We start from the raw sequence: 13,740 nt of genomic DNA, 5'->3' as shown, positions 1-13,740 counted from the left end.
AAGGGGGATGCACAAAAGGCACCTTGGATGCGTGTATGCTCCCGCGGTGCTGCCAGGCTCCGTTGTGCTGCGGGGAAGGAGGTGCAGGATGCGGGACAGGCGGTGTCGGCTCCTGAATACGAGCAGATCCCCAGCTCTGGTGAAGCAAGTGGCTGATGCTCGCTGATGACAGTGAGGAAAGTTCCCTGGCATTTCAGTTGTTAATTCAGCTCAGGGAGGTTAGACCTGCCTCAGCCTAGTTCTTTTTTTTTCCCCCCCTCTCCTTTCCTTGCTGCATGAGTGAGGAAACCCCAGTGTCTTAAAAAGCAGCAACCTATGCCCAGCCCACGCGCTCTGGGGTGCTCCTCAATGCACGAGGTGTGCTGGAGGATGCCCTTCCGGGGCTGTATCCTAACCCGGATCTCTGCGTGAAGCTTCTGCTCTGTGTGGGCCACGAATGTGGCTCAGAGGATAAATGCTGCAATACTGGGGTGTGAGAAGACGTGCGTGGATAAGATTGCTTAAAAGCCAGTCGTGTGTTTTGCTTTCACAAAGCTGTTTCCAAAGTTTTCACAGTAGCTTGTTCCCCACAGGGGACACAGTGGGTGGAAGAGCCCAAATCCAGGGTGGTGCAGAGGCCTGATGCTTGAAGGAGTTTGTGCTTGTCTCTTAGACATTCCTGAGCGCTGGCATGTGTTGACAGCACAGCAGTGTGTAGGTACCTGTGATTCCATGGCTTGTGTGCTTTAAAGGAAGATGATGCTTTCCCGAGCAGAGGGTGCGAGGGTGATGTTGTGTGCGAGATGGTGCATGTCAGGGCTCCTGCCAGCGTGTAGGACGCACCGCGAGAGCCCGCTGAAGGCTTGGGCAAATACAGCCAGTGCGTTGGCAAAGCTTCATGCAAGTCCCCCCTCTGAAGGGGATTTATCTATGGCTTACGAGGTTCAGAGGCTGCATCGTAAATGTATTTACAGTGTTCTTTGAGAGATCTGTGGGCAATCCTGTGTGTGAAATCCTGTAAGCGGCTGTATCTAACCATAGAGAATGGTATTTCTCTAACGAAGTCCAGCATCTCTGGGTCTAGGCTGGAGCTGCTGAGCAGTGCGTGTTGGCTGTCTTGCCCCAGATGACTCCAGAGGGGTTTTGCTCCCAGCTGAATAAAAATTCAGAATAAATAATATAGCATATTTAAATGTATTAAAAATATACGAAATATAATAAATTCCAAAAAAAGGGGGGGGAAGAACCTGCATAAAATTTCTGAAAATAGGGAAGGCTAGCTTGGCGCTCTGTAGCGCGCAGCCACGCTGCTCTTTGTCACCTTTCAACTCCCCATTCCTTCCTGCAAATCTCTCTGCTCATTCCTGCAAATCTGGTATGACTTTCCCCTGCCAAGGGTTGGAGGAATCTGGGGCTTGTGCATTTTGCAATTTCTGTAGACATTTTGGCAAGGGAGAGACAAGATAGACAATAAAATCTCTGCCAAAAATGTACTTCTTTCTACTCGCCACCCACTCCCCCACCTCCGTGCTCTTCTATACAGTAAAAGCTCCTTTGTGCCTCTGGGACCTTCGCTGCCCCAGGTTTGTGCATCCTCTACGACATCCTCTGTTATCTGCGCAGTCACCTCTGCCTTGTCCTCAGCCCCTGCGAGCAGCTGGGGAGCCAGGGGGGGTCCCCATGGCCCAAAGCACAGGGGGGCTGAGACCTTATTTTTTGCTTTTGCAGATGATGTTTTAGTAGTGTTACAGTTCTGCACCCAGAGCAAAGAATCGCTGTGCACTGAGCGCGAGGCGTCCGTGGCTGCTCCTTCCCACTGCACCCCCATTTTAACCCACCACCACACCGGCATCTTCCTTCTGCACAGTGTAACGTAACACTGCTTTACATGCCTGGAGAACAAACTTCCTCTGTTGGATTTGCCAACATGACCCATTCAGCATTTGCTGGCCTTGCCTTGCCCTCCCCATGTCTCCTCGCGCATGAACTGAATGCAACGTTTGCTGTTCCACTCGTAAGAGCGCACAGTGTTTCCTCACTGCTGGTGCGTGCATAAACCTTGGCCTCCAGCCGATATAACAAATGCTGCCAGTGCTCTCGCCCTACCCTCCTTTCATGTTGAGCTGCCCATTTTTTTTCCCCTGGTCTGATGCTGCAGTCCCCAGGCCCTCTCGGTCCTGTGTGGTCCAGCCAGCTGCCTGGCTCCTGCTCGCCAGCATCCGTGCTCTTTGGATTGGAGCTTGGAGAAGCCGTATCCGCTGCCAGGAACAGCTTGGGCCACCGAGCAGGAGGTGGGAGCTGGTAAAACTTAGATCTCCAGGTCTATGAAAGGGCCTCCCAGTGACTTAGTTATAAACTCATTTATCTATGTGTATTTTGGGAGAATGCAATGGCTGGAAGGGTGCTTTGTGTATGTCTGGGCTCTGTTTTCCTACATGCCCCTCTTTTTCAAGGCTTTGAGAACTGCTGCCTGAAAACCTTCAGTGGTGACAACTTCAATTTAAAAGCTTTCTCTCCTGTCACTGGCTGTAAGAAGCTGGATTTAGATTTATAGCGATCTCTGAAATGTACTGTACAGCTGGCATTTAAAATAGTGAAAGCCTAGCACTCGGTTTCAGGTGAAATGGGTGTCTCAGCATTGTGTTTGCAGAGGGATAGGGGAGCTTTGTGACATGTTCAGTGTGTTATTGCACAGCCCGTGACCATAGCTGGGATACTTTTAAGGAGGTGGGTCAGAACTGGTCACGCACATGTTGGTGATAAATTTGGAAAGACAAATTAGTCTTTTCTTCTTTCAGAACAGCCAAGTTAGAAAAAATAACACCCTACTTGGCTAGCGAAGCGCTGTCAAGTTTATTATGCATTAGAGCTAACCTCCATACAGCTCTGCAGCCATACGGTTGACTCTTTGCCAGTCCTTAAAATACGTTCTGTAAACTAAGATCTTGGTCAAGTTGGCTGTGTTCCCCTTTTCCTCTCTATATTTGGGTGTCGGGGGGGGGTATTTATTTAATTTCCCAATTTTTTCAAGGACTTGCAAGAATTGCTTTAAAAACAGAAAAAAAGTTAAAGGAAATTGAAGTTTTCAGAGGAGTCTGTAACCGTGATAGCTTCATGAACGGCAATGCTTGTTAGCACTTGGCAGCCTGAAGACCAGTGCTTACCAAGAAGAGCTGTTGAAACAGACCCCTGGTGTGAGCATAAAGTCTGGCTGGCTTCCAGTTCATGGAGAGCAAAGTGGTTATATATCAGAGAGCTCTCGAAAGTTTTATAACAGATATTTCCTAATTCTCCCCCATCTCTAGGGAGAGGGGAGCATTCCCATACAGCCTCCTAACACAGTGTAGTCTGATCCTAGCTAAGGCTATTAAAATACGCACTGTCCATTGCCTGTATTGGGTGTTCTGCTCCTGAAGATGGCAAGTGTAAAGCCCAGGGTGAGGACCAGCAGGACCAGTTGGCCTTCTGCGCTTCAGGGCTGTTATCTTCCATGGGTGCTGGCAGCCACCTCCATGGCCCAAACCCCCTAGCAGCATCTCAGCAGATGAGAAGGATGGAGCATGGTTATTCCTGTGAACAAAATGTGACAGGAGGAGGAGGCGGCAGAACCCCTATGCTGATGTAAGCTGGCAGAGCTCCGTGGGGACCCGCTACTCATTACCCCATGAGACCTCACATGGGACTGCGCTGGTGGCTTGGGGAGGGACTTGGCCATGGTGTGGGTATAGTCAAGGGACTCTACACAGCACCTCTGAGAGCGGTTGAGGTTGGTCCGAGGCTGCCTGCTGTAAAGGGTGATGGTGCCCCAGGGACCTGTTCAGGCTCTTGCTGAGGGAGGTGTAGGTGGTGTCCCAGCTGGGCTGGCCCATTGCATATGAAGGCTTAGCTGGCTTGCAGCCAGCTCGCATCTCTTGATGTAGTCGCCTCCTCCTGGGCTAACTACCAGCGTTAATTGTGATGGAGAGTTTTGCACCTTTGATCTCCTGGCCACAGGGTAAAGATGCTGTGACAGCTTAGCCAGTTCTGTTGCTGGTGCGTTAAGCACCTCATCGTGGTGCTGTGGTAGGAAAGCGAAAGGCTGTGATTATATGTTAAGTCTAATGACACTCACCATATACCCTGGCTTGCAAACAGGGAGGTCTTTATGTCCTTCCCCCATTCTCTGCTTTTACTCTTATATTAATGCAAAAAAAGCAGCACTAAATGTGCTCCTGTTGCACTGAGCTGTGTAGACAAGTCTCAGAGTAGCTGCTGCTGTCCCTGGAGTTTCATTTAAGTGTTGGCTGAAGCACAAAACGCAAGCAAGGGAGATGAATGAGGGTGGCTGGCAGAGACAGCAAAATAAAGGGTGTAACAGAAACCTGAAGCTTTTGCTCACCACGAGGCACTACCAGCTCTTTTTTTGGCTGGGTTGGCCTAAGCTGCTGAGGTGGGAAGCAGCAGGTCCTGCCAGGAGAGAGCCGTGGTGGCTGCTGCATGTGTACTGAGCTGTGTTCGGTCTCAGGTTGTGTGTGCTCTCAAGTGGGCAGGAAGGACTGTGGGGCCTAATGGATGAAATGGAAGATGTCATGGATCATCTAAATGCTGCAAAGCAGCTGTGAGGCCTCCTGAGCCATCCAGGCTGTGCTCCCCGTGGGGTAAATGCAGCATGAGTGCAAATCTGAAGTGCCCTTTTGAGGAGTGTCAGAAGGACCAGCCTTTAATTTGCTCCTATAAGGGCTCGTGTTCTGCATCTCCTGCTGGTTCAGTGCTTGACTTTCCCTCCCTAATGTCCTGGAGGCGGACGCTTGCTTTGCTGTGCTTTTTCTCAACCCAGCGTTTCTGTCTTTGGGAAATTGGTCCCAGTTGAGATGCTCAGCAAAGTTTGGAGCTTCCGATGTGGGGTGGGATGGGGATGGGGCATCCGGTGCATCGCAGGGCAGCGTGAACAGCAGGTGACTCCACCGGGATTGAGAGGTAGGTGTGAATGCCGGTAATCAGGATGGGCGCTTTAAAGTTGGAGGGTTATTCGTTTGCTGCTATTGTTTGTCTCCTTGGTGTAATTACCCAGCGCAGCCACACCGAAGAGCGAGTTGTTGAATTTGCCTGACCTAGTTACTGCTGCGCTGCTCAACTTTGTCGTGTAGGAGGTTGTGGCCAACAACCCCTCCCCAGCCTGTCCCAGGAGCTCGGGCTGCCTTGCTGCAGCCTCTGCTCCCAAAGAAGTTTTAAAAGCTGAAAGGCTGCTAAGCTTTCTGCACTGCAGGGACCTGCCTTTGCATCCGCTGGCTGTCAGGACACATCGCAGGGATACTGGATCCCTTGTGGGAAGTCACGGCGGTGCTGGGTAAGGGTGTGGGCGCTGGCATTGCTTTCTTCACTTGTGCTGTGTCCACACGCAGCTAATTGCCTCCCTCAGTTTGAACACCTTGTTGTAGGCATTTGGGTCCTTCCTTTCCCTCTAATTGTGCTCTTTCAGCTTTTTTTTTAATCACCTTTCAGTAATAATGGGTCATTGTATTAAAAATTGTGGCTGTCTTGAGGCTATTTGATCATAGTGTGTGTATATTTGGGGGCGAATTTGGTTAATATAAATTTTTAAGGGGTTGGTTTGAGGGAAGAGGTGTGTTGGTATCTCAGTTCTCAAATCCCCACATGAAATGTTTTTGCTGTCAGTCTTTAACCTCTGGAGGTTACATGTGCTTTGAAGAAACTATATCGGTTTTCATTTCTTCTTCTGGCTATAAAGAGTTAAACATGACAGTTCCTGTGTTGCTTATTTTTTTTAATCTGCTTTAATCTGAGTTTACAGTCTAAAGATTTGCTTAGCACAGTTAATGCTCATCTGACTATCTTCATTCTTGATCTGTGTTTTCATCAGGATTTCAGACTTGTATCTCTGACAGTAAATTCTAGTGTTGTTGCTGTGTCTAATGAGGGTTCACTGCTCTATTCATGACTGAGCCTTGTGATTTTTATCACGTTCATAAGTCTGTCTGTGCAGCAAAAGACTTGAGCTCCTATCTGAACCGGGGGCTAAATTCTGCCCACGGGCACTGAAGCCAGGAGTTGGTCTTTACTAGCTGCTGAGATAGTGACCTATTCCTGCTCTACAGTAATTGCCACCCGCTTTGGACATCTGCTACAACCTTTTATTATTCTGATGTTTGTCAGTATGACAAAAGCCACCACCTGAATCCACTGGACCAAATGCAGTGTTTAGATAAGCCAGTGGCCTTTTGGAGAGCTACACAAGGGGCCGAATCTGTCTTACTGGTTAAAATGATTGGTCCCTGTGCAAACTCTAATTGAAAAATACCAGTTTCATCCCCTCCCTGGAGCTGCGCCCGCCAGTCTGTTTAAACTTATTTACATCTAAAACGTAGAAGACTCAGATTCCATTATCTGAATTACATCCATCTACTTAACCTTGCGCTAGTGACCTTGTTCTCACTTGGGATAAATCTAGGAAAACCTTCCATCTTCATCTTCAACACGCAGCCATGAGAGCACTCGCTGCCCTGGCTCCCAGGGCCCCCCGCCTGCTTGCTGAAGTCTCTGCTTAAATTACCCTGGCAATTGCAGGCATTGAAAATGAATCTTCTTACAGCCATTTTTCCCCATCTATTTTTGAAATCTGACCTTGCTGTTAAAGCGATGCTGAAACAGAGACCCCCATCCGCCAGCCTTGGGGGCAGAAGGATGGTTATAAAATCAAAATATTGCCTGAGTGAATGGGAAGAGTCACGGTCCTGCGCTCCTGAGTGACACATATCGCTATATGGATTTGTGTCAAGCCAAGGGCTGTCCAAACTCCTTGACAGCCCAGGGCTGGATTACAATATAAGAATGGCCAACTGGGGAACCAGATGGCAAATCATGTTATATTATGATGGAAAATAATTCCAGGCTCAGAGGGAATTGTCCAAGAGACTGTCACTTGTATAGCATTAGTCTGTTAGATAAAGGCTGAGCTGGGCTTCGGGATCCCTTGCTTCAAATTCTCACCCAGCTACTTAACTACTGCTGACCTCAGGGCAGCCCCTTCACCTCCCTGTGTCTCCTTTCCTCTTTGATTTTTAGCCCCTTTAAAGGGTAGGGGTCCTCCTGGTTGCTCTTTGGGGTTTTTTTGGTCCAGAGCCTCCCTCAGAGTGGCCCCAGTCTCCTGCTAGTGTTATTGTATGGTGATATGTGATAATTAGGGCTGGTCCACCCTGTTCTAAGGTTTGCAACAGCTGGAGAGCCGTGGTGGCAGCCCTGCACCCAGGGTGTCCTGTTTGTTCCCTTTGCTCTGGTCAAGACACCTTCAATGCCTTGTTTGAGAGAGGTCAGGTTAGGGAGGACCTTCTTACCTGTTCTCTCCTCAACACAGCTTCTAAGCAAACACGTTTGAAACTGAGGACATTGGCACAGCAGAACCCTCATCATGAAAGCAAAGACTGAAACTTCACCACCTGAAGAAGGCAGTCCCCCTTCAGCCTGTTTGGTCTCCTAAAACCCTAAATGACGTGGTTTGTGGGATCACTTTTAACATTTGTGGCAATGCCGTAGCAGCCTAGTAAAGTGACCAGAGTTTCTTAACACTTGTATTTAGGACCAAGTAAATAAACACGGAAAAGCAGCCTCGTAATTACTATTGCTAATTAGTTAATGGTTGTGAGGTGCTTTGAAGATGAAAAGTGAAGAGCTGCTCGGTTATTAAGTCCCAAACACCCTTGTAATGCCAGCAGCAGCTATTGCTATGGGTCAGCAGAGACTCGCTGCAGTAGCTCACCGAGTGCTGCAGTTTTTCTTGGAGCCAGCAACAAAGAGAAGAGGGCCTTTGACGCAAGAATTGCATTTGGGTAGTTAAATCTCGATGAGTTTCTTGTATGCTTAAAAGGTGATGAGCTGATTCTGCCTTGGGGCAGGGAGATGGTCTTGATGATGAGCTTTTAAGGTCCCTTCTGGCCCTGTTTTCCCTGATTTTTGTGGTCCAGGGACAGCTTTGCTGAACTAGAGCCTGTCATTCCTGCTGAGCAGAGGTTCCTTACAATGGCATTTTCTCATACCTGGGTTCCCTGCCTGCCAGCACAGTAGAGTGCGGTGCTGGGATGACCTGATCTCCTGTAATCTTCCCACTGCCACCCTTGGCCTCCGAGGCTGTTTGAGCAGGTGCAATTTAAGCTTAAAAAAAGGCAGCTCAGATGTGCATGACAAAGGCTAACCTAATACAGACCTGGAAGTAACAAACTGCCTTACAATTGCACCTATGTGAAGAGTTTCTGGGCTGCAACCCTTGCCTTTTCTCTTAAGCTTCAACATGAAAGAGATCTGAAGGAAGGATGAACTTGAAGCTTTTTTTTTTTCCCCTCCTGATTTGTGATGTGCCCCTCCTCTTCTAATAAAATATGTCTGGGAATGCTTTGGAGGCTACTTCTGCATAGCTGTTGCCACACCTGTTGGGAAGGGGAAATTCCTCTTGGTCTGCTGTTGTGGAGCAGCCTGGGGGAGCGCTGCTGCTGGAATGTTTTATTGACAAAGCTGGCAAAAAAAACTTCCTTTCCATGAAAACTGAATTATTTGTTTGTCCGCTTTTGAATTTTAGTCTCTGTGGGCCAGACCTCCAGCTGTGGTAAATTAGCTCAGCTCCAGATGTGCCCTATATATTTCGAGATGTCATTTCCCTGTATCTATATGTAATTCTGTAGATCTTCCTGCTACCCTGGTTTTGGCACTATTTCAGCTTTCGGTCTGCTTTGTTTTCTTCATTCAGCCAACAGATCCCGGGGACAAAGGATATGTTGGGATCTCGGTGGCAGGAGAGCGGCATCATGTCCATACCTTCACTTGCAGAAGGTCACTGAGAAAAGAAATTTCTGTGTTCATGGGATGGTTCATGGGCTCAGTGTTGTCCTTTCTACACAGTTTGCAGGACGCAGTGGATGTAAGGGGTAGCTTTGGTAACCCAAGGGTCCAACTGTAAGTGCATCTCCTTTACTCTTCCAGTGTTACTGCTGGTCCCAGTATAGAACCAAGACCAGGGGTTTAGTTTCTTACAAGCAAACTTGGAAAGATTGCACTTAAGCTTGCAAGCAGGGGAAAAAAGGATCCTTGTGTAGTTCTGATGTTTTGGCATTTATCAGCTGCACCCTTCTGAAGTCACTGAGTGCATAGTGCTGTCAGGACAGGACTGGTTTTGGAGTGGGGTCAAGACACAGGAGATTTCCAGCATGGGGGTGCATGCGGTTTTTCTGAACGCTGCGCTACAACTCCCAGCGTACTTGCAAGAACTGGAGGCTGTAAGATCCAGGCTATGTGGGGCAAAGGAAGGTTAGTTATGCTATCCTTGTGATTAATAAAGTCTTACTTATCTAGCATCGGGGGTGTGCGCACCACCATCACAACAAAGATCTGCGGTCCCTGCCCTGAGGAGGTGGTGCGCTTCAAGCCATAAAAATACCTCTCGTTCAACCCTGTCTCCCTGCTTCGTGGGGAGTTTTCCCTGGGTTTTTGCAGCGTGCAGGGGCAGGTTCCCGACGAGGCGTGCACAGTCCGATGCAATAACGCAAAGCAGCGTCCAGTAAAATGCAATTAAAGATTTGTAAAGAAAACATGGAGGGCGAGAGAAGGGTTGCGGGGGGGGGGGCGGGGGTAAAGGCGCTGCCCCCGTGTTCGTGTACATGCTCACGAACGGGGGTCGCGGCCAAGGGGACGCGGGGAGGTCCCTCCGGCCCCGCCGCCGCCGCCGCCTCCCGCGGGCGGGACTCGCTCTCCCGGAGCGCCGGCCCCGCACCGAGAGCCGCCCCCGCCGGCCTGCGGCCCCCCGGGCCGGGCCGGGCCGGAGCAGCGGGGCGGGCCGGAGCGGAGCGGGGAGGGTCCCGGCGGCGCTGCCGCTGCGGGGCGGGGGCGCGCACGGTTCATCCTCTGCTCTTTCCCTGCACAGGGGCAGATCGAAGTGGAAAGTGAGACCGTCTTCAAGTTGGCAGCCCTGATTTTGCAGGTGAGCGCTCTTCCTCCTGCGTTTGGTCGGCTTTTTGGGTACCGGTAACTCGGAGTTGGTTTAGCTCAGCTGCCTTCTGCCGTTCTGCTTTCCCCCCCCCCCTCTATAAAGACAAGACCGGGCAGCGCCGTTCGTGGTCTCTGCAGCTGAGGGGGGGGGAAGAAAAGCTAAAAAAGGTGGGAGTCGTTTTTCTCATCGGCAAGTGGGAGAAATATTTATTTGAGGAATTTTAAATTGAAAGAGGGAAGGGAAGAGGAAAACCTCGTCGAGGGAAGTAATTTATCTGGGCAGGCTTCCATCCAATTTATCACTTATTCTAATTTAAATATGTTCTGGAGATCTGGGAGGAAAAGAATGTAATACCGTAGCTAAATTGGCTATATTTTGGCTGTGAATCTTTCTTTCAGAGCATGTGTTTCTGATACCTCTGTTATGTTGAAATATGTCAGTTTTTCCTCTCCTTAATCGAGTTTTGTTGTACTCAGACTTAAACTCTGGTTATTTGCCACTTTCTATGAAATAAAATTCTACCTTTTAAAACGTTGGGTTTTTTTCCCCCCGCTGCAGTCTCAGTGACAGAATGCTACAGCAAAGCTCCAGTGGCTTGGTCTGCCTGAACTGTTGTTTTCATCTAGAGCGAGCACAATTCCTCTCAACTGCTGACCTGCTTGTAAAGCCGACCTTTAGCTGGATGTGGTCGGCCGGAGAGAGAATTGTATTTCACTTCTCGTGCAGTAAAAGTGATATTTGGTTTGCAATGTGAAATTCATCCCCGTTTTGGAAGCGGTTTCATTTATGGTGTAGGTGGATAACATACAGCTGGAAGCGTAAAGGGCCAAGTTCTCTTCTTGAATACATGCAGGCAGCCTCCATGCTTTGCATTGGGTGTAACTGGGGTCAGGATCTGGCCACAGAGCTGTGGGAGTGGGGAAGTGAACAATGCTGGGAAAATCGAGGACTTTTGAAGAGATCATGTTTTAATTCTGTCACTGTTTTTCAATTGTAGGAAGCTAAAGGGGACTATTCCAGGTAATAACGTTTTCCTTTCTAATACTGGTGTGCTTGATGGATGTGTTTTTCTGTGTTGGCATTGTATTGCAAACAATCAAAAATGGGGGTAAAGTCCAACCACGAGCAGTGGCTGAAGAAAGTGAAATGCGCTGCTGGGCTGGATAAAATCTGAGTCTGCAGGGTGAGTAATGCCTTTTGTGACCAGGCTCTGAGTCAAAACGGTTTTTCAGGCCATCCCGCTTTGCTCCCCTCCCCGAATGCGGGTGCCGAAGTGGGACAGGGAGAAAGCTCCCACTCTTTCCTACAAGAAAGCCTGTGCTTTGCACTGAGGCTTGGGTCCGTCTGGGTGACCTTGCCCACAACCCTGCCCGTACAGCGGGCAGCACGTGCGGAGAGACGCGGAGCCTGTCAGCTGCCCACACTGGAGATCAATGGGCCGCTTTCTTCTGCAGCTGCCCGGCGGGGCCTCCCCCTTCCCGCACTTGACCTGACAGTTGTGTTGTAGCTGGTGCGCGACCCGGTTGCTGGGCTTTAGCTGTCTGAAGTTGCATCATCAGACTGGGCTTGCCCTTGGAAATCGCTTTTTACCGTGCACTGGTTATAACTGGCCTCGGGGGGCTGCGGGGAGGAGGTGGGGTCGCACTCGGACCTGTTAGAGCCAAGGAAAAGACCTTCAATTAGAAACAGCTCACTAAGCAAACAGAAATTCATGAAGGTTGGCTTTGGTCACGTTAATATTTTACTACTTGCTGAGTTTCCATATAGAAAGAAAGGTGCGTTTACGCTTTAGCTACAACAGCTTTCAAGAACCATGCTTTGAAAATGCTCAGTAAAGAGCTATCTGCTCAAATGCAGGGAGTGAGTCACGTCTGACTGCCAAAGCCTGCAGCAGTGACATACTCTGCTTTTCCTTCAGTGAGCAGCTGTCAAGTAAGTGCGAGTGCTGCTGCCCAAGACCCCTTCTTCTCCAAATGCCAGTCCCTTCTCCACTGAAGGACGCGCTCTGTGAAGTCCATCACAACCTCCTCTTCCTTTTCGTTGGCATGCTGTCATGCCTGCAGGCAGGAAAAGATGTCCTTGTGACTAAGATCAACTGGATGGGCTGGCTGTACAGACAATTTCCATTCCTATTCATGCTGTAGACCTGCTTTGTGACCCACAGTATATTGCTTATAGCCGCGGCGTGCTGCATTTTTCCCTAGAAAGACCGTTCACCTTGCCTGATCTCACAGGGACACCCTAAGCTTAACTCGGTTTAGGCACAGATAACCAGAGAAATGCTGTTCGCTTGACAAGAAGTAACTTGTTAGGCTGTAGCAACTGGTGGCACGTGCTCTCAATTCTCAAGAAAAGAGGTTAAGGTTAAAAACTACCTTTGTGGTGAAACCCTCCCTTATGTGGTTTGAACTTAACACTGGCTCCGTATCGTTTGCCATAAATAGGTTTTTGAAGTACTGCTTCACATGCCCAAGAACTGCGTCCGTGGTTATTTTCCATGCCTCCGCGGACACGTTGCAAGGGGTGGATTGCCTGTGGTTACCTTCAAAAGTATTTAAAGAAAATTGGAGGGAAGAATATTGTGCTACCAGACTGATTTCCCGAGTGCAGCTCTTCCCCTAACAGTTGCGTGAAAATAGCTGCAGCAATTGTTTCCTCTGTTAAACAAAACATATGTTATGCCTCCATAGCAAATGAGCACGGCCAGCTGTCCAGGCCCAACGAGCCCAGCAGAAGCGAAAGAATTTCACTTTACATATCACAAGTGGTCGTTTGGACCACTGCTGATAAAGCGCTAGCTTAATTACCGGTGTATCTTAACAAAGATAACTGCGGGACTGGTCTCCCCTGCCAAACTCGCCCGCGATGCAAAGAATACGTCCTTGCAGCCGTGCTGTTTGTGCAGTGCGGTTGCCTCTGTTCGCAGTGTCTTGGGTTTGGCGTGTTTGCTGTCGTTTGGCAATTCTACTTTGAATCACTTTCTGGAATGTGGCTCTTGCACCATTTATGCATACGTAAGAACAGACGGGTTAATTTTTTTTTTTCTATAGGATTAGTGCTGAATGAACGTGGGTAAATACAGGAATTGCCTGAAGTCCTAGAGATTAGCTTTCTGGAAGTGAAAAATGGGCCAGTCCAGACAATGCTGGTGATCTCTGCCCAGCTGATTTTTCACACATCCCGCAGGGAGCTTTTCCATGGGGACGTGTCCCGTGGTGGGGTCACTGTGCGACATTCCTGCTGACTTCAGCTGGGAACAGGCAGATCAGTACCAGGGTCCGAACGCTTCAAACTCCTGTGGCTCTGCAGTAACCCCTTTCCCAATCCGCTGCTCAAATTCTCAGATAACGTCTTGATGGCAGAGAGCAGCAATCTCCCGAGGAGCACCCTCCCTTACTCCGTGCTGAGTGGGTGAGCACATTCTTTTGAAATCTGTTTATTTTCAGTGAGCAAACCTGACATGCGGGCGCTTGGAGAAAGTAAAAACTTTTGATTTCTCCACCACAAAGGTCATTCCAGAGGGACTTTACAGTCTGGTAGCACTGACAGCGTGAAAGTATCAGGGTCTTTGGGGTTTGGTCCTTGCAGGTAGTTTGCAATAGGACCCTGGGGTCCTGGGCTGGGCTGTTAGGGCAAGGGTATGTGCCTTATCATTCAGAGAGGGGCTTTATGTAAGGTAAACCACCCAAGTCCCACTTTGAGAGGACCCTGGCTTTTAAGACATCTTGATAAAGCTTAAGTACATGCTTCAAAATTGCACACGCAGCATGCCCATGGTATATGTGCCTGTT

General features: G+C 49.1%; 1 protein-coding gene across 2 annotated transcripts in view; it reads left to right on the top strand.

The window, feature by feature from the left end:
• FRMD4B (FERM domain containing 4B) overlaps positions 1-13,740 on the top strand; it is a 142,049-nt gene that overhangs the window by 87,262 nt on the left and 41,047 nt on the right. For both annotated transcript variants that reach the window (XM_076346642.1, XM_076346640.1), the window contains exons 6-7: positions 9,884-9,940; positions 10,947-10,969. In XM_076346642.1, the coding sequence (XP_076202757.1) occupies positions 9,884-9,940; positions 10,947-10,969 (80 nt within the window). The remainder of the gene's footprint in view (positions 1-9,883; positions 9,941-10,946; positions 10,970-13,740) is intronic.

The sequence above is a fragment of the Aptenodytes patagonicus genome, chromosome 8, assembly GCF_965638725.1.
Source record: "Aptenodytes patagonicus chromosome 8, bAptPat1.pri.cur, whole genome shotgun sequence".
Lineage (NCBI taxonomy): Eukaryota > Metazoa > Chordata > Aves > Sphenisciformes > Spheniscidae > Aptenodytes > Aptenodytes patagonicus.
Note: the sequence above shows the minus strand (reverse complement) of the source record. Positions and strands in the feature narration are given on the sequence as shown.